Source organism: Pleurodeles waltl, chromosome 5 (genome assembly GCF_031143425.1).
Source record: "Pleurodeles waltl isolate 20211129_DDA chromosome 5, aPleWal1.hap1.20221129, whole genome shotgun sequence".
Lineage (NCBI taxonomy): Eukaryota > Metazoa > Chordata > Amphibia > Caudata > Salamandridae > Pleurodeles > Pleurodeles waltl.
This window is the reverse complement of record NC_090444.1, coordinates 217,000,580-217,025,971: the sequence shown is the minus strand read 5'-3', so window position 1 is coordinate 217,025,971 and position 25,392 is coordinate 217,000,580. Positions and strand designations below refer to the sequence as shown.

Here is a 25,392-nt window from a genome sequence, read left to right as displayed (position 1 = left end):
TGAATGCCTAGAGGTCCCACTTACAAACTGTTAAAAGAGCCTTTTTAGTCGCTGGATCTTTTCTTCTGTTTCTTTTCAAAGGTCACAAGCTGGTTGAAAAAGTCTCCTTACGGAGCATTGCTTGGTTGCTCATTGATGTAATTCTTGCTAAACGTTTGTCCCTAGTGGCAGTTTTCAGTGGACACCAAAACTCGACCTTCTACATAAAGTCCAGTGTGAGTCCTGATGACCAGTTCCTGCTGAGTGGGTCCAGTGACCAGACAGCGTACATTTGGCGGGTAAGAGATAACAACTCTGCTTCAGAGCTCAAAATCTAGTCCTTGTGCCTTCTTTAAAACTAAGATGTTTAGGCTTGCTGTTTTTGTGTGAGTAATGGTGCTGAAATAAATTAGGTAAAAGTATTTTGAAGTTCTTTCGCTGTTGGTAGGTTATGTTTTCAAGAACATTTTGATATTAAGCCGTGACTTGTCACTTGAATCTATTCCTCCCATCCTTGTCATTCTCTTGTGCTTAATGACACTACCAGTTTGACTGGGAGGAAATGTGGTATAGTGCCTAATTTACAAGCATTCAAGCAATGAGACTTGGGTTCTAATCCTGGATTGGTATTCCACCAAAACGTCTTGAGATGCATCACAAATTCCTTCATATCTCTGTAATTATAAGTAAGCAGAAATTAATAAAAGTGTGTGAAAACCAAGTGTCACCATACTATTAAGTATTGTCGTAGAGACTCCTGTTATAGTAACAAGTCTGCTGGGTTTGGGCGGCAGCACCTTGAGCGCGGGGGACGGAGTCTGATCCTGTGCTGTGTGACAGCTGTCCGCCTAACTCTTCCGCCCAGCTAGCAGAACCTCACCAGTACCCAAGAGAAAAGGTGATTTGTGGCCACCCTTCGCATGACATCTAGATTTCTCAAGGAAGTTGTGATATAACAGATCTTACCCTTCCTCTCAGTCATATATGTCTCACACATGCAAAGGCAAACCAGAAGCAGGACTAGGTTCAATATGTTTTATTGAATCAACTGCGTTCTATGCAAAAAGGCATGTATTGCGATTATAAGGATGATAAAACGTAATAAAAGCAAGGCAGTGACAAGGAAAGTGAAACATAGGAGAAGTCCCACCATACTGTCACAACAGTGGTTCTAGAATCCCTACCGGCACTGCTAAGATTCTATACAAGAGCATAGCAGCGTAAACCCTAATCTGCCCATCAGGCCCCCCAGAAGAAACCCATACCTGTGAATGTTGGTAAAGAAGAGGTCTTTTGGCCTGCTGAGCATCCTCCCACATGGAGGGAGAGAATGCGTCCGGTCTTAGCAAAAACTGCAAAGGCAACATGCAGCATACAATGGGAATTGCTTGGAATTCAGCTCTGTTGTGTAGGGGGCAGTGAGGTGTTTTATAATAAAACACCTGGTGTTGGGACAAAACTGACCCAACGTGACCACACACATATTTCTGTGTATTGGAGTTGGGGACATGATGAATGCTTTGTGCCGACAATAACTTGTAAATCATCACATTCAGCCTTGAATGAAGCACAGAATGAAAATGTTGTGCAGAAAAAAGAATAACAGAACTCTGTGCGAAAGGAGAAGTTGATAAAATAATAAAAACATCTCCACTAAAATAAAGCTTTTGCTAAAATAATAAGAATAAAAATGCATGTCTTGGAGTGAAAGGGCACAAGCGGCAGCCCCAGACTAAAATAACGTGTCTGTATAATAGCTAAAGTAATCTCACACCAGTATTATCCCATTTGCCTGTTTTACCTCCCATCACTTCATAGTTCCTGTTAACTTGTCCCTGTCCATATCTCACATGCTTTACTACGCTATATCAAGTAACATAACCTAAAGAATATAGTAGCCCTTGCTTTGTGGGTATTCCTGAACTTTTGCATGTAGTTTAGCACCTTGGAAATGCGTAAAACAACTACGCCTATAAAAGGTGTGCAGGGACGTAAAGGGAAGAGAACATGCCCCTGTTTCGTGGATTGTAGGTCTACCTTTCTGACCACTATGATGTATTATGTTGTCTTTGGAATCACTGCTAGAAAGAGAAATCTTTGGCATGCTTTATCTCTGTCCACCTCTTGTTCTCTGTATTGTCTGAACAGTAAAACAAATCCCCGATATTCTATTTGCAATGATTTGTTGCATACAAGCCTCTGCCTGTTATAAAAGGTAAACCAGCAGAAGCTGATCAAACCATTTGATAGCCCACAAGAGTAAAAGAATCAAACTTTTGTCTGTTTTGTAGAAACTTCCAAATATGTTTATTCTTTTAAAAGCACCACATTTATGCAGCTTTTTATGGTTGCGGGCAAGTTGTTTCTGCCAAAATGTGGCCCTGTGTGTACATGGGTGTCTGTCCGTTGATCTGTGTGTACCTGGAAGCCTGCAACTGGCTTGCTTTCTCTGTGATTCCATAGGTTGGCTATATTTGGGCAATATGCAAAATATAAACCTTTTTAATGTGCTAAAACGTGTTTAAACAGGATTCACAGCTTTAAGAAGGAGGGATACTTGTTCATGCATAAAGATGCTGGGTTTTATTTCTGATGCAGGTGTGATTGGAACTGTAGGTGGATTACAAAGCAGCAGCATAATGTCCTTGGAGACCACTGGAATTTGCGCTAATGATCCTGATCACACCTACTTACAGGCACCCCCAAAGGATTGCTAATACACTATGGCATAGAGAAAGTAAATGCTGCTCTATCGGGAACTGTGAGGCTCGGCCTTACTGCAGCTTGTTTCTGATTGTATACATGTCAACACATCCCCTATCATGACCTCTACCCTCCCTAGGGCTGTTTCTTCACCCAGGAGTGGCAATACATCAGTACATGTTTCAAGCAGCGGCCTCTTGTTATGCAGATACTTGACATAGAGTGTTTTTTTTATATATATCTATATATATATATATATATATATATATATATATATATATATTTATTTTCCTCTCCAATTGGTTCAATGAAAGTGAACCAAGACTTCAGCCCTTAGAGAGCATTAGCACTCCTAATGGAAGCTTGGTAGCAGAGGCATGGTATCCTGACGAAACATGAGTGACCTAACATTTTCTTATATCAATTCCTTTACCTCGACGTCCTCTGTGCTCCCCTTTCTATGCATGGCTCCCCCACACCCCTTATCTTCAGACTTTTTTAAAAATAAGTTTTACTTCAGGATTGTCCAACATAAGTCCAGGAGGGCCAGTCCACCTTAGGTATTCAGAGCAACAACTAACTATGTAAGTAATGTTTTTTATGTTTGTCATATGTTAATGTATTTTATGTGGAAAGCCTGAAAATCTGGCAAGAGTTTGGCCTGCAAGGAGCCCCCGTTATGCAACTTTGCTCTTCTCCTCCCCCTTCAATCCCCCAACACACACAGAGTGAGCAAGAGGTAGAAGTGCACCAAGACCCCATGAGACCCCACACAGGAGACCCTTTTAGGTTGGTGTCCCTGTCTTCCCGTAATCCCAAGTTATTCATTTTATTGGGGCAAACGGCTCATCCTACAGCACAAATTAATAAAATGTATTGGCTTGCAAGAAAAGTGTTTGTGGCAATTTCTTGGAGAAGTTCCCGAAATTGCCATATACTTTCAAGGTACGGCTTTAGTACCCAGGAGCATTAAACTCCCCTTTATAGCAAACCATTACACGTGCTTTTCAGAAAATTGCATCTTTATTAGCCCTGCTTTCATACTGGGATTGCCAGGGCATCCCCTGGGACAGTAGGACCAAGTACCAGCGCCCCCGTCCTCCGGCCTACTGGGCAGGTTTTCTTTGCCTCCCGTTCTGTGGTCTTTGCCCCCGGCCCTATCTTGCAAGAACGGTAAAGGTGGACTGATGACAGCTTGCCAGACCTCACTCGTTCCCCTCCGCTTGCTTTCGTCTTACCCTCCAGAGGGGGAAGTCCGACCTCAAAATATTTTGGATGTGTGAAATTAACTTATTCTCGAGGACATTTTATTTTCGAGCCCCGACTGGTGACGGTGGAAATAGCCACTCAGGATAAGGTTTATGTTATATTAGAGTAATTTTTATAACCCATATTGACAGCCCAGAACTTCACGAGTCCGGGTACCTTCCAATGTGGTTCCAACGATAGCATCCCTGACCAGAGTCGGATTTGATCTGTCAAACAGTATAATCCGCGCAACACATTTTTTTTTAAATTCTACCCAGTGTCTTAATCCTGGCTAAGTCAGTGAGTTTTTGTTTGGCGGGAGTGGTCTTAAGTCAAGTGAGTGGCATCTGTTATTTGGCGTGCATATTGCTCATATAAGTGTAGTCGTTGGTTTTGATGGGGCGCAGTTGTAGTCCTGCACTGTCTTACGTGGTCTGCCTTTAGGGGGTGCTGGGAGGGCTCTGTAATGCGTTGTGTACTATTGATCTGGGTGAGTCTTGCCAGGAAGGCAGGTGCTGGTTTAAGCAAAGGGATAACCCTCTTATGCATATCTCTGAAGTGATGGATGCACAAGCGATGTTCTGCCAGCGTCCCCTTGAGTCTCAGCTTTGTAGGCTCTTAGTACATTGATCTGCTTTTCTTACCTGGCTACAAACATCCCTTGACATTGAATGTTTTACGGGTTGCCATCAACGCAATCTTGAGCTGAGAGACTACAGATGTTGGGCAGTCCTCCCTGATAGAACACATAAGGAGGGTGGACTGCTACTCAGTTACATACTGTCTGGTTTAGTGACTCAATGCACTAACCTATTCTCTCAATGGATCTGTTTGTTACCCCATGGTCACAGATTCACGTTATGGAGGTTCTAATCTGTCTTTAGCCTTCCAAGGCGGATAAAATGAGTACCATTGAGTCCGGAAACAATTAGGGTTGCCACTCTTTTTTTTTTTCTTCGGAAAAAAGTACCAGCCACCTGTTTACGTTATAAAATTCTGCAAAAGCCCGATATGATTCCTAAGAGAACTTTTATATTATGTCTGTATTCCTTTTTTTAAGATGGCCTTTCAGTCTTTGTTTACTTTAATTATTACTGAGGTCATTAGGGCACCTGTAGAGCACATTTTTTTTTTTTTTTTTTTTGTTCTTTTAACATTTACTGTTGAGCAGTAGTTCTTAACTGAGGGCCGGAGACCCCCTAGGAGTCCGTGAAGCCTTCTCAGGGGGGGGGTGGACGACTGCTTAGATAAATAATATAAACAGATTATTAAGGTGTATATTAATAAAGAAGCAAAATGCACTGTGGAAAAACATAATACATTCTGTGAATGTGAAGGAATGAAAACATTCCTAGCTATAGTAACAGGAAGTTTCAATTCTAATAAGGACACTGAGGCGAGGATTATGCTGTACTCTCATAACTTTATTACTAACAGCAGCCATTTTAACCAGTAAACAAAAGACTTCGTTTCCCTTGAACCTTGTGAAAAAGTCAGCATCGAAACAATGTCCGATCAGAACACTGGGACTCCTTGATATGTCCTTAGCACTTCTTGCTGCCTCCTCTTTCTTCCTGCGACAGAAACCAGATAATGTAGTCTCCAGTGCTGTTGTTTAGATCTATCCAATCCTGAAGAAAAATAAACATGCAGATGAACCCTATACCTGTCCATGGAACGCAGGTTACACATCACTCTGAATTGATCAACATACAACAGTAGGGGTGAACCACAGATGAACATGTGTTAAAACAATCCTGTACGGTTTGACACATTGAATGTATCATTTTATCTACCTTTACGAAAATCTTCTTCCTTCTGGGGCAGGAAAATACCTGTGTAATGCTGGGTGGGCTAACCCCCGCGTTGGTGTCCTTACTATAGTTGAAACTTTGTTACTATAGCTAGCAAATTTTTCATTCTATGTCAGGACCGGATGTGTGAATTATGCTGGTTTAAAGCTTCTCCACGACCAGCTATGCAATGCTGGGGACTTGTTTAAAGTAAAAGTTAGAATCTGAAGACCCGTCTGCCGCATTGAGGATATCTTCCAGTTGAGCCTCCAGACAGAATGACTTTTAGGCCAGGGCATCTGACCGAATGAGCACCAAATGCCTTGATTTCAATGCCAGCTTCATGTATAACCCATCGAGCAATGGTAGGAGAGGAGACAGTCCTATGTGGTTTCTTGAGGGCAATCAGAAGTTGCCGTTCACCGGATATCCTCTGTCATTGCTTCATAGCATTTAGTGCATCATACCACACACAACTTTAGGGAATCCGGAAAGGAAGGATATGAAACCACACACAATTTACATTTTATTCTTCTTGACATGTTGAAAGTAACGCTGTCCAGGATGACTACTCTACCTATAATGTCCAGTGTTCTGACATCCGAAACTCGTGGACTTGACAGCAAACATAAAAGGGTAGCCTGTTTGGCAGAAATCTCTTTCCTTGAAAGTTACTTAATCGATTGCCCTAACAAGAAGGGGTTGAGGACCTTGATGACATCCTACAGCACCAAATATCTAAATTCTGTAGGGATAATCCAACGCCTCGCAGAGGTTTCCTTACCAAGGAGTGCTCCCCTACCAGATGATCACCCACTGGAGCATGGCCTGCCGATATCGCTGACCTAGAGGCCAGTTCTTCAGAAGCCTAGTAAGCGAGCACATTCAAGATATGGACAAGCTGTGTCCTCACCGAATTCAAGTGCCGTTGGTGACACCCGTCCAACTGTTGAGCCCATGCCAATGTATACAGCTTGATGGTACTTTCTGCCAGGGGCAGCTTCTCCGTTAGGGCGGAGGAATGTCACCCCCCTTCCCTTACCAGCAGCAGAAGCTGCAAACCTTTCAGAACGAAAGGATAATAAACTGCTTATTATCCTTTTTGTTCTGAAAGGGGCGGGTCATGGGGGTGAATAGCAGTGAGTGCACTCCCCCCCCCCCCCCCCCCCCCCCCCCCCCCCTCAGAGCACATGTGTGTTTGACCGGCCGTCTTGGGGCTCTGTAGTGAAGGAGCCCTGGGAAGATGGCCTGGATGGAGTATAACAGTCCTACTACCATCACAATCTTCCTTAGAGAAGTGGATGGTTTGACTGCCATCCGGCGCAGTTCGTATGTGATCTTGCTCATTTTCTTTGAAGGAACAGAGTCAACCACGAAGCCCAGAAACACCGGAGACTGAGTAGAAGTGAGGGCGGACTTTTGTGGGTTGATAATGAAGCCTTGCCACTCTTAAAGATTTACTGTGATTTGAAGATGCTTCGAGAAATTCTAGGGACACTGGTCCAGCAGAAGAATGTTGTCCAGATAGACAATGAGGTGGATGCGCGGAGCTCTGAGGTATTCCACCACTGGTCGCATTACCTTGGCAAAGCCCCATGGGGTGAATTACAGGCCAAAGGGCAGAGTCGTAAACTTCAAAGTTCGCCCTTGCCATTGAAACTCAAGGAAACGATGATAGGGTGAAAAAATCGGGATACTCCAATATGAGTCGTTGAGGTCGAGGTGCATCATCCAGTCATTGGGTTGAAGGAGAGCCCTGAAGAGGTGAATGCCATCCATCTTGAAGTGGTGGAAGACCAGCCACTCATTGAATTCCTTCCGATCGATGACCGGCTGCTGACTGCGATCCCTCTTCTGCACCAGGAAAAGATTGCTGAGGGGACGTCTGTATGATTGCACCTTTGGCAGGTAACTCCTCAATGCCGCGGCGGAGAAGTCCAACGGGATAGGAGGCTCCCTTTGGGTAGGTGAGGCGTAGAACTCTATATGGAAGCCCTGCATGATCTGAAGTACACAACAGTCTGAGGGTACAGCCACCCAGTTGTGAACAAACCACTGTAACATGTTCCCAAGGTGTTATTAGGGAAAGGGGTGAACACTCCCCTTGAGCAGAAACCACCCCTATGGCTGCCTTTTGAACCCTGGTGTCGGAGTTAGCCTCTGGTGGGTAGAAGCTGCTGAACTTTCAGGTGTCTTGGTACTGCCCTCTTCTGCTGTAGCCTCTGCTGGGCACCTCCTGCCTCAGCCAGCCATGTTTAAAACCCCGGTCGTTGAATTGCATTTAATCAATGCCTGGGCCTTATCTAGCAAGTTGATTGTTACTACAAATTTCCCTAGTTCAGGAATGAACAGGTCACCAAAATGTCCTCGTTGGGCGAAGGGACCAGCTTCTGAGGTGGCGAGGTCCCCCAGTTTGGGCTCTAGCTTTATGAGGAGCAAACAGTGCCTCACAGTTGATATGGGGCATTTTGCATCCCCCCCTAAAAAGATAATGGCCCCCCGGACCCACCAAGACAGTACATCGGGAGAGATTAAAGCCCAGGATGCCTTTGTGTACTCTGCCATATCTATGATACGTGTGAGGGGCCCGGAAAGGTCCAAGAGCTTGTCTTGGCAAGCATGCCCAGATCTGTCAATACCCTCTTGTAGGAAGTTGGCTCTGTATGTGCTATTTCAATGTAAGGAATAGCATGCACAGAGTCCAAGGGTTCCACTTAGAGGTAAGATAGTGGCAAAAAGAAATAATACTAATGCTCTATTTTGTGGTAGTGTGGTCGAGCAGTAGGCTTATCAAAGGAGTAGTGTTAAGCATTTGTTGTACATACACACAGGCAATAAATGAGGAACACACAACCAGAGACAATTCCAGCCAATAGGTTTTTGTATAGAAAAATATCTTTTCTTAGTTTATTTTAAGAACCACAGGTTCAAATTCTACAAGTAATATCTCATTTGAAAGGTATTGCAGGTAAGTACTTTAGGAACTTTGAATAATCACAATAGCATATATACTTTTTACATAAAACACATTTAGCTGTTTTAAAAGTGGACACAGTGCAATTTTCACAGTTCCTGGGGGAGGTAAAGTAATGTTAGTTCGTGCAGGTAAGTAAACCACCTACGGGGTTCAAATTGGGGTCCAAGGTAGCCCACCGCTGGGGTTTCAGAGCAACCCCAAAGTTACCACACCAGCAGCTCGGGCCGGTCAGGTGCAGAGGTCAAAGAGGTGCCCAAAACACATAGGCTTCAATGGAGAAGGGGGTGCCCCGGTTCCAATCTGCCAGCAGGTAAGTACCCGCGTCTTCGGAGGGCAGACCAGGGGGGTTTTGTAGGGCACCGGGGGGGGACACAAGTCAGCACAAAAAGTACACCCTCAGCAGCGCGGGGGCGGCCGGGTGCAGTGTGCAAACACGCGTCGGGTTTCCAATGGTTTTCAATGAGAGACCAAGGGGTCTCTTCAGCGTTGCAGGCAGGCAAGGGGGGGGGTGGCGCCTCGGGGTAGCCACCACCTGGGCAAGGGAGAGGGCCTCCTGGGGGTCACTCCTGCACTGGAGTTCCGATCCTTCAGGTCCTGGGGGCTGCGGGTGCAGGGTCTTTTCCAGGCGTCGGGATTTCAGAGTCAGGCAGTTGCTGTCAGGGGGAGCCTCGGGATTCCCTCTGCAGGCGTCGCTGTGGGGGCTCAGGGGGGACAGCTTTGGTTACTCACAGTCTCGGAGTCGCCGGGGGGTCCTTCCTGTAGCGTTGTTTCTTCACCAGTCGAGTCGGGGTCGCCGGGTGCAGTGTTGCAAGTCTCACTCTTCTTGCGGGGATTGCAGGGGTCTTTAAATCTGCTCCTCTGGATACTAAGTTGCAGTCTTTGTTGAACAGAGCCGCTGTTCTCGGGAGTTTCTTGGTTCCTTGGAAGCAGGGCAGTCCTCTGAAGATTCAGGGGTCGCTGGTCCTGGGGAAAGCGTCGCTGGAGCAGTTTTCTTCTGAAGGCAGGAGACAGGCCGGTAGGACTGGGGCCAAAGCAGTTGGTGTCTTCTTTCTTCTTCTGCAGGGGTTTTTCAGCTCAGCAGTCCTCTTCTTCTTGTAAGTTGCAGGAATCTAAATTCTTAGGTTCAGGGGAGCCCTTAAATACTAAATTTAAGGGCGTGTTTAGGTCTGGGGGGTTAGTAACCAATGGCTACTAGCCCTGAGGGTGGGTACACCCTCTTTGTGCCTCCTCCCAAGGGGAGGGGGTCACATCCCTATTCCTATTGGGGGAATCCTCCTTCTACAAGATGGAGGATTTCTAAAAGTCAGAGTCACCTCAGCTCAGGACACCTTAGGGGCTGTCCTGACTGGCCAGTGACTCCTCCTTGTTTTTCTCATTTTCTCTCCTGGACTTGCCGCCAAAAGTGGGGGCTGTGTCCATGGGGCGGGCATCTCCACTAGCTGGAGTGCCCTGGGGCATTGTAACACGAAGCTTGAGCCTTTGAAGCTCACTGCTAGGTGTTACAGTTCCTGCAGGGGGGAGGTGTGAAGCACCTCCACCCAGAGCAGGCTTTTGTTTCTGTCCTCAGAGAGCACAAAGGCTCTCACCGCATGGGGTCAGAAACTCGTCTCTCAGTAGCAGGCTGGCACAGACCAGTCAGTCCTGCACTGAACAATTGGGTACAATACAGGGGGTATCTCTAAGATGCCCTCTGTGTGCATTTTTTAATAAATCCAACACTGGCATCAGTGTGGGTTTATTATTCTGAGAAGTTTGGTACCAAACTTCCCAGTATTCAGTGTAGCCATTATGGAGCTGTGGAGTTTGTTTTTGACAGACTCCCAGCCCATGTACTCTTATGGCTACCCTGCACTTACAATGTGTAAGGTTTTGCTTAGACACTGTAGGGGCATAGTGCTCATGCACCTATGCCCTCACCTGTGGTATAGTGCACCCTGCCTTAGGGCTGTAAGGCCTGTTAGAGGGGTGACTTACCTATGCCATAGGCAGTGTGAGGTTGGCATGGCACCCTGAGGGGAGTGCCATGTCGACTTAGTCATTTTCGCCCCACCAGCACACACAAGCTGGTAAGCAGTGTGTCTGTGCTGAGTGAGGGGTCCCTAGGGTGGCATAAGACATGCTGCAGCCCTTAGAGACCTTCCCTGGCATCAGGGCCCTTGGTACCAGGGGTACCAGTTACAAGGGACTTACCTAGGTGCCAGGGTTGTGCCAATTGTGGAAACAATGGTACATTTTAGGTGAAAGAACACTGGTGCTGGGGCCTGGTTAGCAGGGTCCCAGCACACTTCTCAGTCAAGTCAGTATCAGGCAAAAAGTGGGGGGTAACTGCAACAGGGAGCCATTTCTTTACACCTCCTTTGGGTCACGTATGTATTTGGCCAGAAGTGTGGCCATGCGGGTTTCTATCTCGGGGGTTAGTGCCACCTTATCGTCCACACACACTGGCGGGGGCACTCCACCCGAAGGCAGTTACGAATCTTTATCCAGTGGCTTACACAGCTTCGCTGCGACCTAGGTTGTGACTTTGTCGGCTGGGAACCACTCTGCTGACTGGGGGGTATAGAAATTCCTCAAAGTCCAGCACATATGAGGAGCATCTTCTGCCGGCAAGTCGTCGCTTGGCAGATTGGTAGTTGGCAAGGGGCACCATGGGTGGCAGGCTGTATCTTGCTCTGCATTGGAGCCAGAGGGGAAGTCAATCCCTGGTGGGGGCTAATCACAGGAGTAAGGGGGGGAGCTGTATGCGTAGGCTGCAGCCATTATAGCCCAGGCACGGGGAACAGTATGTGGTGTAGTGCCAAGGTCTGGGATTGGTTCATAAGAACTTTTGTCTATCAAAAGCGTCTATATCGACACCAGGGGGTGCTCCCTTTTGCGCTAAGGAAGCGCTGCAGGCTGGCTCAGCATCCTCGTAAAGGAAGTGTGCTTCCAAGAATGTCTTCCCTCAAAGTGAGTGGTTTAAAGCACCGCTCTGCATACAGCAGAAGTTTCTGCTGCAGGGGAGCCCACCCCCTGAGTCACTGCTTTCTAGAAGGAGGCATCCATCACTTGAAATTGATCATTGATTGGGAGGTAGGCCATGCTGTGCTCCTCTGCATAGGTCTCCTCAGCATCACTCATGATGCAGAAATTATGTGTTTGGGGCCAACCAATGAAATGAGTGGTGCTCTGGGGTCACCAGGAGAGCAGAGGGCAATATCAGTAGGTCATTATTTCCCAGCAAAGTAATGTGTAGCCTGCTGGACCGTTTACAGGGCAGAGCAACACTGCAGCCCACAGTAACCCACATGGCATTAACCCAGGGGGTTGACTCGCGTCTGTGCCGGTGTCCTCTGTACAACTAGCACTGAAACACTTCACTGAGCGCTGTGCGCTTCCACAAGTACAGACCCCTTCAGAGGAGTGTAAATGATCCAGGCGTGTGGGGCAAACAGAAAGAAACACTCAGAGTCCCGGCCCACTGTGCTAACTCCTGACAGATTTGAGAGGGAGTCGCCCACTGGCTGGGAGACGAGACGCACCGTGCGTGTATTCTCAGCCACGTGGCACCATCTAGTGGTCGCAAGACCACACCATTGCAGCCCTGAGCACTGAAGCACACTGACAAAAGGAAAAGCGCCTGTGTATGATCAACAGGCGTTCACGCAGCCGTGCTGTGAAGGCAAAATTATCACAAGAACAATGCAAGGTTAAATAAAACTATCGAATAAGTGGTCCGTGGCACTTATCTCAGCTGCTGGAGCAGTGAAGAAAAAGGAGGCAGCAAGAGGGACAAAGAACTGTCAAGTTGTCCCAGAGTGCTGATTGGTCATTTCTTGTTGCTTACTTATTCCCATGGTTTATGGGAAATTTAATATTTTGCTTACTGGTTAATATAAAAAAGGACACCATAATCCTTGCCTCTGGTTCTGACGCAGAATAGCTATTCTCCAAATGTTATACAAAGAGAATCTGAATTTCATTAAAGACACAAAGGCTAACATTATGCATTATTCCTTTAATGTTACTCTACGCAGCATTTGAAATAACTTGTGCATTATAAGGAAAAACATTCCAGAACAGCACTCTCAAAACATACAATAAGTCTGTGCACATAACAATCTGCCTATTTGAAATGCGAAACGTGCTTCCTTCTTCATGGATGAATGGAGATACTGATTTCCTGGGACCATAAAATCACAGTTGAATGAAGCGCCTTAAAACAAGGGGAAATACTGGGTATTATCTGAAAGAAACGGAAAACATTAATAAATCACCTTAAGAAAGCCTGAACAACAGCAAAAAAAAAATTGACAGTTCAATATTAATTTACAAATTCAACATTTACTTAACTTTTTTACAGTTTAATTATTCATTCTTATATTATTTACAGGGAGTGCAGAATTATTAGGCAAATGAGTATTTTGACCACATCATCCTCTTTATGCATGTTGTCTTACTCCAAGCTGTATAGGCTCGAAAGCCTACTACCAATTAAGCATATTAGGTGATGTGCATCTCTGTAATGAGAAGGGGTGTGGTCTAATGACATCAACACCCTATATCAGGTGTGCATAATTATTAGGCAACTTCCTTTCCTTTGGCAAAATGGGTCAAAAGAAGGACTTGACAGGCTCAGAAAAGTAAAAAATAGTGAGATATCTTGCAGAGGGATGCAGCACTCTTAAAATTGCAAAGCTTCTGAAGCGTGATCATCGAACAATCAAGCGTTTCATTCAAAATAGTCAACAGGGTCGCAAGAAGCGTGTGGAAAAACCAAGGCGCAAAATAACTGCCCATGAACTGAGAAAAGTCAAGCGTGCAGCTGCCACGATGCCACTTGCCACCAGTTTGGCCATATTTCAGAGCTGCAACATCACTGGAGTGCCCAAAAGCACAAGGTGTGCAATACTCAGAGACATGGCCAAGGTAAGAAAGGCTGAAAGACGACCACCACTGAACAAGACACACAAGCTGAAACGTCAAGACTGGGCCAAGAAATATCTCAAGACTGATTTTTCTAAGGTTTTATGGACTGATGAAATGAGAGTGAGTCTTGATGGGCCAGATGGATGGGCCCGTGGCTGGATTGGTAAAGGGCAGAGAGCTCCAGTCCGACTCAGACGCCAGCAAGGTGGAGGTGGAGTACTGGTTTGGGCTGGTATCATCAAGGATGAGCTTGTGGGGCCTTTTCGGGTTGAGGATGGAGTCCAGCTCAACTCCCAGTCCTACTGCCAGTTCCTGGAAGACACCTTCTTCAAGCAGTGGTACAGGAAGAAGTCTGCATCCTTCAAGAAAAACATGATTTTCATGCAGGACAATGCTCCATCACACGCGTCCAAGTACTCCACAGCGTGGCTGGCAAGAAAGGGTATAAAAGAAGGAAATCTAATGACATGGCCTCCTTGTTCACCTGATCTGAACCCCATTGAGAACCTGTGGTCCATCATCAAATGTGAGATTTACAAGGAGGGAAAACAGTACACCTCTCTGAACAGTGTCTGGGAGGCTGTGGTTGCTGCTGCATGCAATGTTGATGGTGAACAGATCAAAACACTGACAGAATCCATGGATGGCAGGCTTTTGAGTGTCCTTGCAAAGAAAGGTGGCTATATTGGTCACTGATTTTTTTTTTTGTTTTGTTTTTGAATGTCAGAAATGTATATTTCTGAATGTTGAGGTGTTATATTGGTTTCACTGGTAATAATAAATAATTGAAATGGGTATATATTTTTTTTTGTTGAGTTGCCTAATAATTATGCACAGTAATAGTCACCTGCACACACAGATATCCCCCTAACATAGCTAAAACTAAAAACAAACTAAAAACTACTTCCAAAAATATTCAGCTTTGATATTAATGAGTTTTTTGGGTTCATTGAGAACATGGTTGTTGTTCAATAATAAAATTAATCCTCAAAAATACAACTTGCCTAATAATTCTGCACTCCCTGTATATGTTTAATTATCTATCATCATCTGACAAATTAAATCCCCACACCTGGGAAGGGAGGGTGGGATAATGTTAGCCACTGTCTTTAATGAAATTGAGATTCTCTTTTCATAACATGTGGAGCATCCCTATTTCATTATGAGACCGGAGGCTACCATTTATGCATATCGGTAGCCCTCCAGTGCCACATTAGACATGTTCAGTTGGTTTACAGTAATGGGTAGCAAAGGTAGAAAAATTAGACCAATCAGCGGCTCCCAAGATTGCGTCCAATTTACCACCTTTCCAGAAACACTGACTAGCCATAGCCCCCCACCCCCACCCCCCACATACAGTCTACTTGCAACTTCTGTAAGTCAGTACCAGACATTTGCAAAGTCCATTTTACCCACCGTGCAATAGTTGCACAGGTAATTGCTTTAGAGGGTTTCAGAAACTAAATCAGAATTTGGTCAGTGCCATCAGGATGGAACTAGCTCATTCTGGACTCACATTTCTGCATGCAACACACAACACACAGTTTTTTGCAAAAATCAAAATTGGGGTAAAATATAATCTCCGATATTGTTTTTATTCTCCTAATGATCTCAAAAGTTACCCCAAAGGCATCATATACTCTGTTACTTACCTCCAAAGCTTTGACATCCAAGACTTGATGACCAGATATAAAAGTAAGGAAGCTAATTTCATTGAAAGTTTTTTTTTTTTTTTTTTTTTTCTTCAGGTGTAAGTATCTATTACCAGGCCAAGAAGAAAACATACTGAGAACTCAATTTACATCCCATAGGTTATTGTACCTAGGTCTAGTAGGTCTCCTTAATCTCATGCTCTTAAGTACTCCTAAAATCAGAACATTTTTACCTACACTTCTGTTTAGCCTTCTTAGCTAAGCCCTCTCTCAAATTGCTTTGTTAGAAAATTGACCACTTCAACTATAGGAGTCTCCACGGATCCAAGTCCCTTTCCAAGCACCAGCGTACCCAGGTTCTCCATATTCCTTTAAACCTGTAGCGAGTTTCTGGAGCCCAGGACTCCATGAGGTGTTCCTCAACTCTTTCCCAAAAGCCTGACATTTCTCTAGATCTCCTGATCTTCTCCAAGCAAGAAGGCTCAAAGTCTCTCTCAGAACCAAAGCATGTTCTTCTACATCTGGGTCCTTCAGTGGACCTTCCACGGCGGGAAGAAAAAAAGGGAAGGTCGTAAACTCACTCCAAGGGCATTGGAAGCCATGCCTGTGATGCCCAAAGGGGAGTTATTAGGACAAGTGAGCATTTCTCCTGCCCCACTGTCTGAAATATCCTCTGAATCATCGCGAAAAGGGGAAATTCCTAAGCGTTGGTTGGCTTCCGGGTCTGAAGGAAGGCATTCACTGCTAGAGCACCTGGGTCTGGCATCCAGCTGAAGTATTTCTTCACTTGAAATGTCAACCTGTTCGCAAAGCAGTCTAAATTCAGTGTCCCCCCAAAACTGGCACAGCTTCCTGAAATAGGCTACGTTCAATTTCAAGTTGCTTAAATCACTCAAAAACCTTGAATTGCAGTCTGCAGAAACATTTGCCCCTCCAGGCAAATATTTTGCTTTCAAGCTGATCTTGTTCGCCAAGCAAAACATCGAGTTTCTTGGCTAAATCTGATATGTCTGAGGATCTTGTTCCTCCTAATTGATTTCTGTAAGCTACTGCAGAAACATTGTCAACCTTCAACCAAAACGCTCTGCCTTGCGAACAATCTTTGAAACTCATAAGAGCATAGAAACCTGCCGTCAACTCCAAATAACTTGTGATGCAATTTCTCTGTATATGACCACAATCCCCCAGTATCCAGTGCACCCAAGCATGCACCCTAGCCGTGCAAACTTGCAGCTGACTCCAGAATGTATTCTGGGATACATCCTATGATTGCCCTGCTACACCAGACATCCAAGTTCTCCAGCCACCAATTCAACTCCACCTTCGCGTCCTGATCGAGAGATATCTTGTCTCCATACCACAAACCTTCCCAAACTGCCTTCGCTTTTACTCTCTGCAAAGCGGGGTAGTATAAGGGACCTGGAAAAATAGTTTGAATGGAAGAGGATTGAAGTGCTAAAAGCCTTGATAGTTCCCTCAGGGTTAAAGATTTCTAGTTCAACGCATATCTTATCTGTTTCTGAATGTTGGTAATCTTCTTTAAGGGCTAAGACAGAACCACTTTCACTGCATCTACTGTAAAACATAAAACCTTTTTGGGATCTGGAGGGAGTGAGAATAGTTTTCTCCTTGTTTATTAAGAAGCCCAAACTTTCCAGAAGTGACATAACCATATGCAAATCCTTCAAAAACTGTGATTGGCATTGGAACATAAGGATATTGTCCAAATAGACGATCATATGTATGCCCCTCTTTCTGACGATGGAAGCTAGAGCTCTCATCACCTTGGTATGGCACCATGGTGCCGAGGAAGGGCCAAAAGGGGAGTGCACAGAATTGGGGAAAGTCTGCCATGCCAGGTGAATTGATAACACGGATGTTCCTTGTTCATCAGAATGGAGAACTAGGCATCTTTCAGGTCCAACTTTACCAACCAATCCTTTCTAACAACACATTACTTAAGAGATGGATTCTCTCCATCTTGAAATGTCTGTATACAAGGAACCTGTTTAGCTCTCTTACGTTTATTATGGGTCTCCAACCCTTGTCTTTTCTACAAGAAACAATGTACTTACAGAAAATATCTGGTGAAAGGGAACTTCTGTAATGGCACCCTTCTGCAACATGCATTTTATCTCTTCCTCTGCCACTCTCTGCTGAACTGTGGTCAAACTTGGATCTCTTGGCAGAACCTTTTGGAGGGGTTTCTTCAGGAATTCCTTCTTGAAACCTTGGACGGTCTCTAGTACCCAATGATCCTGTGTAATCGATTTCCAGGCCTGGGAAAATAATTTGAGGTGACCTCCCACTCTTCCCAGGAATTTAAGTTTTTATACTACCACCTGGAAACCAGTTGAGCCTTGTCCAAGTGACATATTCCCTTATGTGTGATAGGTCTGCCCTCAAGGATAGGATGTTGTTCCAAGTTGTCCTCTGCCAAAGCCTGTCTGAAATGGGACCTCTAGAAGTCTCGGCCTGCAGAAAGTCCCCTTCTGCTGGCCTGTCCAAAACCACCTGAATACTGTGTGCATGTTAGATTGTGCGTTATCAAGGGCAGTAAAGGTTGCTACGTATTTGCCCAGGTTTTTTTTTTTTTATCATGTCCTCTCCAAAAAGGAAAACCTTGGGACTTTGAGATGGTTCTTCTGCAAGATTGCCAAGTTTAGGTTTTATTTCCACAGGTACTACCATATGTCCCTCTGCATTGAGGCCAGCATTGGCATTCCCCAGGAGGACCAATGCCCTTTGGCTCCAACCTCTGAGGAGATTTAAATCCAGTGGGAGTTCATTGCCCTGTTCCTCCTCAACCATATCAATAATTCTTTCCAGAGGCCAAACTACAGCAAGCAATCAGTCCTGGCAAGCATTAAGGAATCTCTCCGGTCCTTTTTCTAAGCTCTCTACCAATATTAAAAAGGAAGGTAATGAGCTCCTGGTCTAGGTTTGGGGTAAGTCACACCTCCTTATGCATCACAGGCCCTGACCGTCCGACTTTTAGGATATTTCTTGCGTTTTTCTCAAGTGGATTTCTAATCCACCTTTTTATGATTTTACCCACATGATCTAGAGGCCACCACTCGTCGCTTCTTGGGTGCTTAACGTTATGTGGGGAAAACGTTTGTTTCCCCAGAGGATCTCTAACAATTCATTTGAAGGTGGAGGGGGGTTTTAACCTTGATAAAGAGGTCAGCCATATCATAATCCCCTTGTTCAAGATCTAAAACATATTCATCTAAGGTTCCTCCCTCTCATATTCCTCCTCCTCTCATATTGTTTCCTTGAATGTCATTAAGGGGTAGAAGAATCTGTTCTGCCACGATGGACACCTTTCAACTTTGTGCCACATTGGACACCAATCTCCTTTTGAGGTGCGTTGGCCTCCCTTTTTTTAAGGGTATAGAACTTGTCTCGTTGTGTTTTTTCTTTTTTCTTCCTCTTACCTCCTTTAAATAATCTCTCCCTCTGAGAAAGAACCACCTTCCATAATCTTATTCTAAAGGTCTTTTATTAGCAATTACTCGATTAAGAGTTTTGCATGCGCATCTCTGGTTGAATCAACCTCTTAAACACCCCCACATTAATTCTTGTAAGAGGAATTTCAGGGGTCTCTGAATCTTTATCTGGCATTTCGAAAGTGTAAATTAGTGGTAAGGAGAGGAGGGTAACTTTAACTTAATTATTAATATAAGACAAACTGTAGGTGAAATCTTAGTGTGAGAAGAGCATTTTAAACCATTTTTGGAAGCAAGCGTTATATCTCAACAGCAAGCTTGAGCATGGCGAGGTAGACTGTTGCTAGAGGTCCACCAAGTAAAAATTGTCAGATATGTGTAGGGTCACGCGAGCGTTACTCGGTGCTTAATTTGAGCTGGTGGTTTCCGGTGCGAAGCACCCGCACATATTTTTGAGGGCGGGGACTTCTTTTTCTGCCTCAAGCATTTACTGCGAGCAAAAGACATACCTGGAAGAGAAAAACGAAAAAACGTTACAAAGGGAGAAAGCAGAAAGCTGCAAGAGTGAGCTGACGGGGCAGGGAGTGGCTGTAAATAGATTAAAGATGCACGAGATGGCTCCAGGCTTGCGCTACCTCGGTATTCCGTGCTCGCACATGTAATTGCAGCAGAAGCTTGTTTCAGAGGAGAGCTTTGAGCACCGGTATGTTTTTTTATTTGCGAATTAATCACTGGCGTTTCTCCGCCTCTGTTGCCTCAGCTCCAGTTTTCCCCGGGCGTCAGGCGGAAGCTGTGGGGATCTGTGTTGCTGAGGAGGCTGCACGTGCTTTTCTCTGTCCCGAGGTGGCGGGAAGCTATCAGCAGTGTGCACGCCAGCCTCCCACACCTGCACAATGTGTGTCGTGAGGAGAGATGAGGTTTCACGTGGGGGCTCTCCCCCGTCCTAGCTAATATGCCCCGTCCCCCTGAGACCTAGGTATCTATTAATGTCTTGCTCAGGCCGCGCGCGTCACCGCAGCTGCCAGTCATTCCCGGGCAGCAGAGTGACTCATCCCCGGCCCCAAGACGCCGGGATTTAAAATAAGACCCGAGACCACAGCCCCTCGGAGTATATTTGGAAGCCGGAGCGCCTAATGATCGCTCCGCGGGGCTCGTCTTTCCCCGCCGCCCGGGCTCGGTGCTATTCCCAGGAGTAGCGCGTTAGAAGCAGGCCGTCTCGGCACCGCCGAGGTGCTATAAAAAGCGCCTCGCGCTTCTCGGGCGTGGGAGTCTAGCATCCGCTCGCGGCAGATTGCTCTGCTGCATGTATTTTTGGCGGGGAAAGTAAACCTGTGTGTTATGGACCATTATGGGGAATTAATAGCTGAACAATGTCGGTGCCGAAAGGGGGGAATTTCAGTGTAGTGATTTATTCTACGCCTGCTGTCAACGCTTCATAATGATAAGGCTATGTTTGTCAGTATGTTGCATAATCAATTTTTTGGGGGTTGCGATTTGAACCACTTCGTATAACCAATGTTGCTATTACCCAGTGTAACACTACTCGGTTTATTGAGCTAGGAAAAATGTAAGACCGAGGTGGCCCTGTCGGAATCCAAACTCTCGACTGTCAAACGCGTGTCTCAGCAGCGAATGTTTACTTCACTGAGTCGTCTGGCGGTGTTAAGTGCAGCATTTTGACCACTGTGGTTAAAAGATAATGTGATATGAAATGGTATAGAGATGTCGGGGAACCGGCTTTTTCCATGGCAGGTTGTCAATACCAACAAACTCATACAGTCTGAGAGGATGGGCGATCTGATTATTGCACCTGAGCTGGGTCGGATGAGTACAGATAATAGGCCCGGGTACCAAAATCAAAGTAGCTCTTTTAGTGAATCAAGTGACTTTAACAAGTGACCCGCCTTCTGACTTGTAAAGAAATATGTTCTTAAAGGTATAGGAGACAATGCCCAGGACATCTCCAGCCTAAACACGTACACCAGACCATAACACATGCCACACACTGACCTTCCAGACCAGCCCTTCTGGAACTGCCAGGTTGCCCGACCTGGAAGATACCAATTTACTTCTCAAAATGTAGAAGTAGTGAAGGGTAAGCCACCCTCCCTGTCTTGGCACAAAGCCTGTAATTTTACTTGGTCTAGGCTCTGCTTTATCAGGAGTCCTTCCAGGCTACCCTTTCCACACCTGCTTCCCGGAGGTAGAATCCTCGGCATGAAAAGATGGCTGTCTGACTTCAGCAGCACAGTGCAGTAACGAGGCGTACACAACTTTGAGACTTTTAAATAAGTGTAATGCCAATTTCCAGACAAAGAAATGTCTCAGTGGAGCAGCGCAGCCACAGATAAAACAGTTCATGAAAAGACAACAGATAAAAGACATTTCAGCATTTGCACAAAAAGGTTAGAGCAAGAGGAGACGTTTAGTTAAATCCTACATATTTTCAAGTCCCAGCTAATAATCACAGTAGATTTCTGTTAGGCCAGGCGGTATGTGGTAGCAGGATGAGGCAGGGCAGGCCAGCATTGTCTCAGGAGTGATGGCAGCAGAGATGTTGATGAGGGTTTTTTGGTGTCAAGCTTGGGTTCCAGCCTGCGCTCCTCCACATACTCTGTACTCTTGTATACCTACTCTGGTGCCCAACTCCCCTTATGGTCGAGTGGATACAGGGCAGCCTGCTGGTGCCTCTGGTATCTCGCTGGAAGAGGTGTCTGCTTCCAGGAGTTTGTGGGAGAAGCCAAGTGGTCGTCTAACTGTGTGGTGTGCCCTCCACTCTGCAGGCAGGTCCTGGTTGAGAGCTCAGCTCTGGGCCCTAATTGAAGAACAAACACAAGTCTCCTTGCTGACCCGCTTCTTTAATCGTAGTGAGGCATTAGGTGTTAGATTGTTGACGTGGTGAGTGTTGGGGCAAGCTGTGAGAGAGCTTCTAAGGAAAGATGCTCCTTGACACTTTTGTAAAGTGATAACATATGTATAACAACTTTTGAAATGATGTACCTTGAATAAAAACTGTACATAAAGAAAACACGATGATCGGAGAAGGAAGGCGAGGAAGTCAAAATATGTTGCATCACCTCTTCATTGAGTAATATTTGATGTATGATGCCTGTGTGTAGATTTATAGTAGTAATGGGCTGGAGTATGTACTATATTGAATCTCGTCATTTAATTAAATATCTTCCATATGGCTTAACTGAACGTTCAGTTAGTGCTGCTTTGAAATGTAGATACTAGCACGTCGATTTATAGCGTTCTTTTACTCCTTAAAAGACTACTTGTAAGGTGTGTTTTTTTTTTTTTTTTTTTTTTTTTAAATCAATTTTGGAACTTACAATTCATACGAGACGTTCTCCTGATTTTTGCTCAAGTAGAATATTTAATAGTACTTAAAGGGACATCTGGGTCCGCAAATGGAAATTGTAGAGAAGAATGCAAATTCCAAAATACTACATAAGTAGGTGGTGGTGCATTATGTTTGCATGTCAGAACATTTTGAGCATGGAATGTTTACCTTCTCATTTTGTTTCCTTAGGTTTCTGATCCTCAGCATCCTCCCTTAATGCTACAGGGCCACTCTCAGGAGGTCACCTCCGTCGCCTGGTGCCCTTCGGACTTCACCAAGGTTTGTATGTGATGTGGAATTGATGGTTGTGTTTGATTTCTTGAAAGATGGTTTCAAGTAAAGTTTACTGTTTGAGTTGTCTTTGATAGGAACACGTTTGGCAAAGCTCCACAGGTTCGACAGAACCTGACTAAGTTAGGGACCTTATGCAAGGTTGGTGTACAAAATTAAATAGTCATTTGAACAGCACTGTGTGATCTTCCTTAGTTCTAGGCTGAATGGATGAATAAGCATGGGATAAAATCCTTATCTTCCAAACTGAAAGATGTCTATCGACAGTAGGGTCTGGGAAATGCCATTTTGTGTGTTGGAACACAAGGCGCTCGATGTGATGTCAGTTAGCAGTGGAATGTAAAGTGAGCTCCGTACTAAACGGACACCATCAAATACTTTAAGGGTGAGTGAAGGAGTAAAATCGTTATTGTATACATTTCTTATAAAAGAATGACCAGATAAAAATTAAACAAGACTTAGATATTAAAAAGAAGGAAATATTAAAATGTGCAGGCAGTTAGAGAAACTTAAGCAAATAATCACTACATATTTGATGGAGCAAATACCTTTTTGTTCATAGGACCTGTCACTTTTGCTGTGTCTACCCTAAATAATGCTTCACGAGGGATATGAATTTGATGGCACAACCTATATTTTTTGGAGGGCCCCTTAAAACACATCCAAGTGGCTTAAGCAATTTTTCCTATGCCATTTTTTTTTTTTCCTGAAAATCTAATATAGGCACTTCTGTTGTTCAAACAGAGAGCAGACCTGCACAGAACATTTTGTTGAGTCAGCCTCTTTAAAGGGTGCTCTAAAGTTCAAACTTAAATGTTTATCTGCTTTTAGGCACTGTAGAAAGGCTTATATGATCGAATACCCCAGGACAGCAAGGCAAGGGAATACTGATGGGCTACCCAGCTTGACTCCAAAAGCCTCACAACTGTACAGTAATCAAGTATTTAGTATGGATGGTGGTGATGTACTTGCATATGTAATATTAATAGACTTTGTGAAATAAAGGGTGAGAAGTCCTAGATAATATAATTTTTTTATATGTAAATTTTGAGGTAGCCTTAGTGTGACACCAACACTATTAGACTTAAAAAAAAAAAAAAAAAAAAAAAAATACTAGTCGGTCTTACATTTAAATTCTATCAATTCTCTTGCATTTGCTTCTGATTATCACCTATGAATCACTGAAAATGGATGAATGTAGCATTTGTGGATTGCTAATTTACTGGCATTCTGTGTTCCTCTCACATGGGACATGAACTAACCCCCCAGGTTCTAAATTAATCTGATTTTACAGATGGATATTCATATTAGACGTTTCATTGGGCAATCACCTCTCCTGAATCCTACAGCAATTATGCACAAAAAGAGTATTCTATGCTACATAGGTCATAAATGGCAGACATTTGTATTTGCTGGTTTTTAAAGATCTTGTGAATCTGGGGCAGCACTGCACAAACTACCTTCCAGTGGTATACTTCGTATTACTTCAAGGTTGAGAACCAACTCATACAGCAGAATAAGGCGAACACGTTGCACGAAGTGATGTTGTGCGGTCATATATTTGGGGTCGGCAAATTGGATTACATGAATTTGCTTCTGTTCCTAAGTTTCCTATTTGGTGAGTGACGTGATCTGCAGGGGTGGTGAAGCATCAGAACTAAAGACTGTCTGTCAAGTTGACCCGGTCATGTTTAAGACCATCAGCCAGTCCTGGCGTTTTAGCCAACAGCACTTTAGTTGCTTGGAATTTTGAACCAATTTTTGCAATGTTATGAGTTAGAGATTTTAGCTAAAAAGCAAGGAATCAAACACTAACTGGCCTGTGTGCTCCAGCACAACTAAACTAGGTGTGAGATATGTGCTACAGAAAACCACCTACTAGGGAAGGGCTTGAATTGGTTATGTTGACCTTGTCACACTCACATGGGCCCGTGGGAAAGGGAGCAGTGTCGGCCGTAGAGGGCCTTCTTTCACCTCACTGGAGGGAAAGGACACCACATGCACCTAAAGATCATCTAATTACTTGGTTCTCTTGCTTTATCATTTCATGTATGCTTGAACTCTGGTATGTATTTCTTCTCCAGATAGCGACCTGTTCCGATGACAACACTGTGAGGGTCTGGCGCCTGACCCGCGGCAAGGATGAGGAGCAGTCCGCAGGCGGGCAGACGCACCTGGTTGGTTGGGCTTGTCAGAAGAAGCCAGAGAGCTGGCAGATGATTGGTAAGACAGTCTTTTGCAACTGAGGGCATTACTACCTCTGTGTTACTCTTTAATTGCATAGTATACTTTACAGATCAGACAAACCAATCATGTTATTTGTTTGAAAGATTGCCCTAATCATTTCAACCAACTATCCAAAGTCGGTGAGCTTCTCAGACCTGCTTGTTTTGCAGAAGACCCTGCAAAGTTAAAATGCAGGGAACCTCTTGGAAAAGTAAAATGGTTATTTTTACCCAAGCCCTCGTCAAGAATGCATATAACTGGGTCTGACCCATAATCTGTTATTTGGTAGTTTTTCACTTGATTATCTCACAGATCAACAGACACAGTGGTTGCTCGCTTAGTGTTGACTACAGTTTTCTTTTTATGTCAAAATATATTTAAGATGTTGTGTTGCCTCATTCAGAGGGAATGAATACTGTTGCCCCCCCCCCCAATACTCGCAGTTTCTCTCCTGTTGTACTGTCCATTCACACTTAGCAATCTTCACACCGGTGAGTTCATAGAAAGGTCTCCTTGGAAATAGGCTCCAGAAATGATGTGTACTCACCGCCTTATAAGTTAGTGAAGGAAAAGAGGTTTTAATCTGAATAGAGCCTGCAGCCTAGAGTTGCTTAGCATTTCTGCAGTTTAAACTGCTACATCAGAGTTGTGAGAATATATGGGTTTGACAGTGACTTGATAAAATGTGAATACATGTTTCAGGTAATCCCCGTATACTTTGTCCCCAATTCCAGGACAGCAGGTAAATTGTGGTTCTTCTAAAGATCCCATAGAATGAGATGAGGAACTGTTGAACATGCGTTCTTTAATTTCGTTT

At 44.6% G+C, this 25,392-nt stretch overlaps 1 protein-coding gene across 1 annotated transcript in view; it reads left to right on the top strand.

Annotated features, from left to right (window-relative positions):
• Positions 1-25,392, top strand: part of DTL (denticleless E3 ubiquitin protein ligase homolog) — a 69,365-nt gene that overhangs the window by 26,224 nt on the left and 17,749 nt on the right. Inside the window, exons 11-13 of the mRNA XM_069233930.1 lie at positions 166-278; positions 22,248-22,337; positions 24,434-24,572. Coding sequence (XP_069090031.1) covers positions 166-278; positions 22,248-22,337; positions 24,434-24,572 — 342 coding nt within the window. The remainder of the gene's footprint in view (positions 1-165; positions 279-22,247; positions 22,338-24,433; positions 24,573-25,392) is intronic.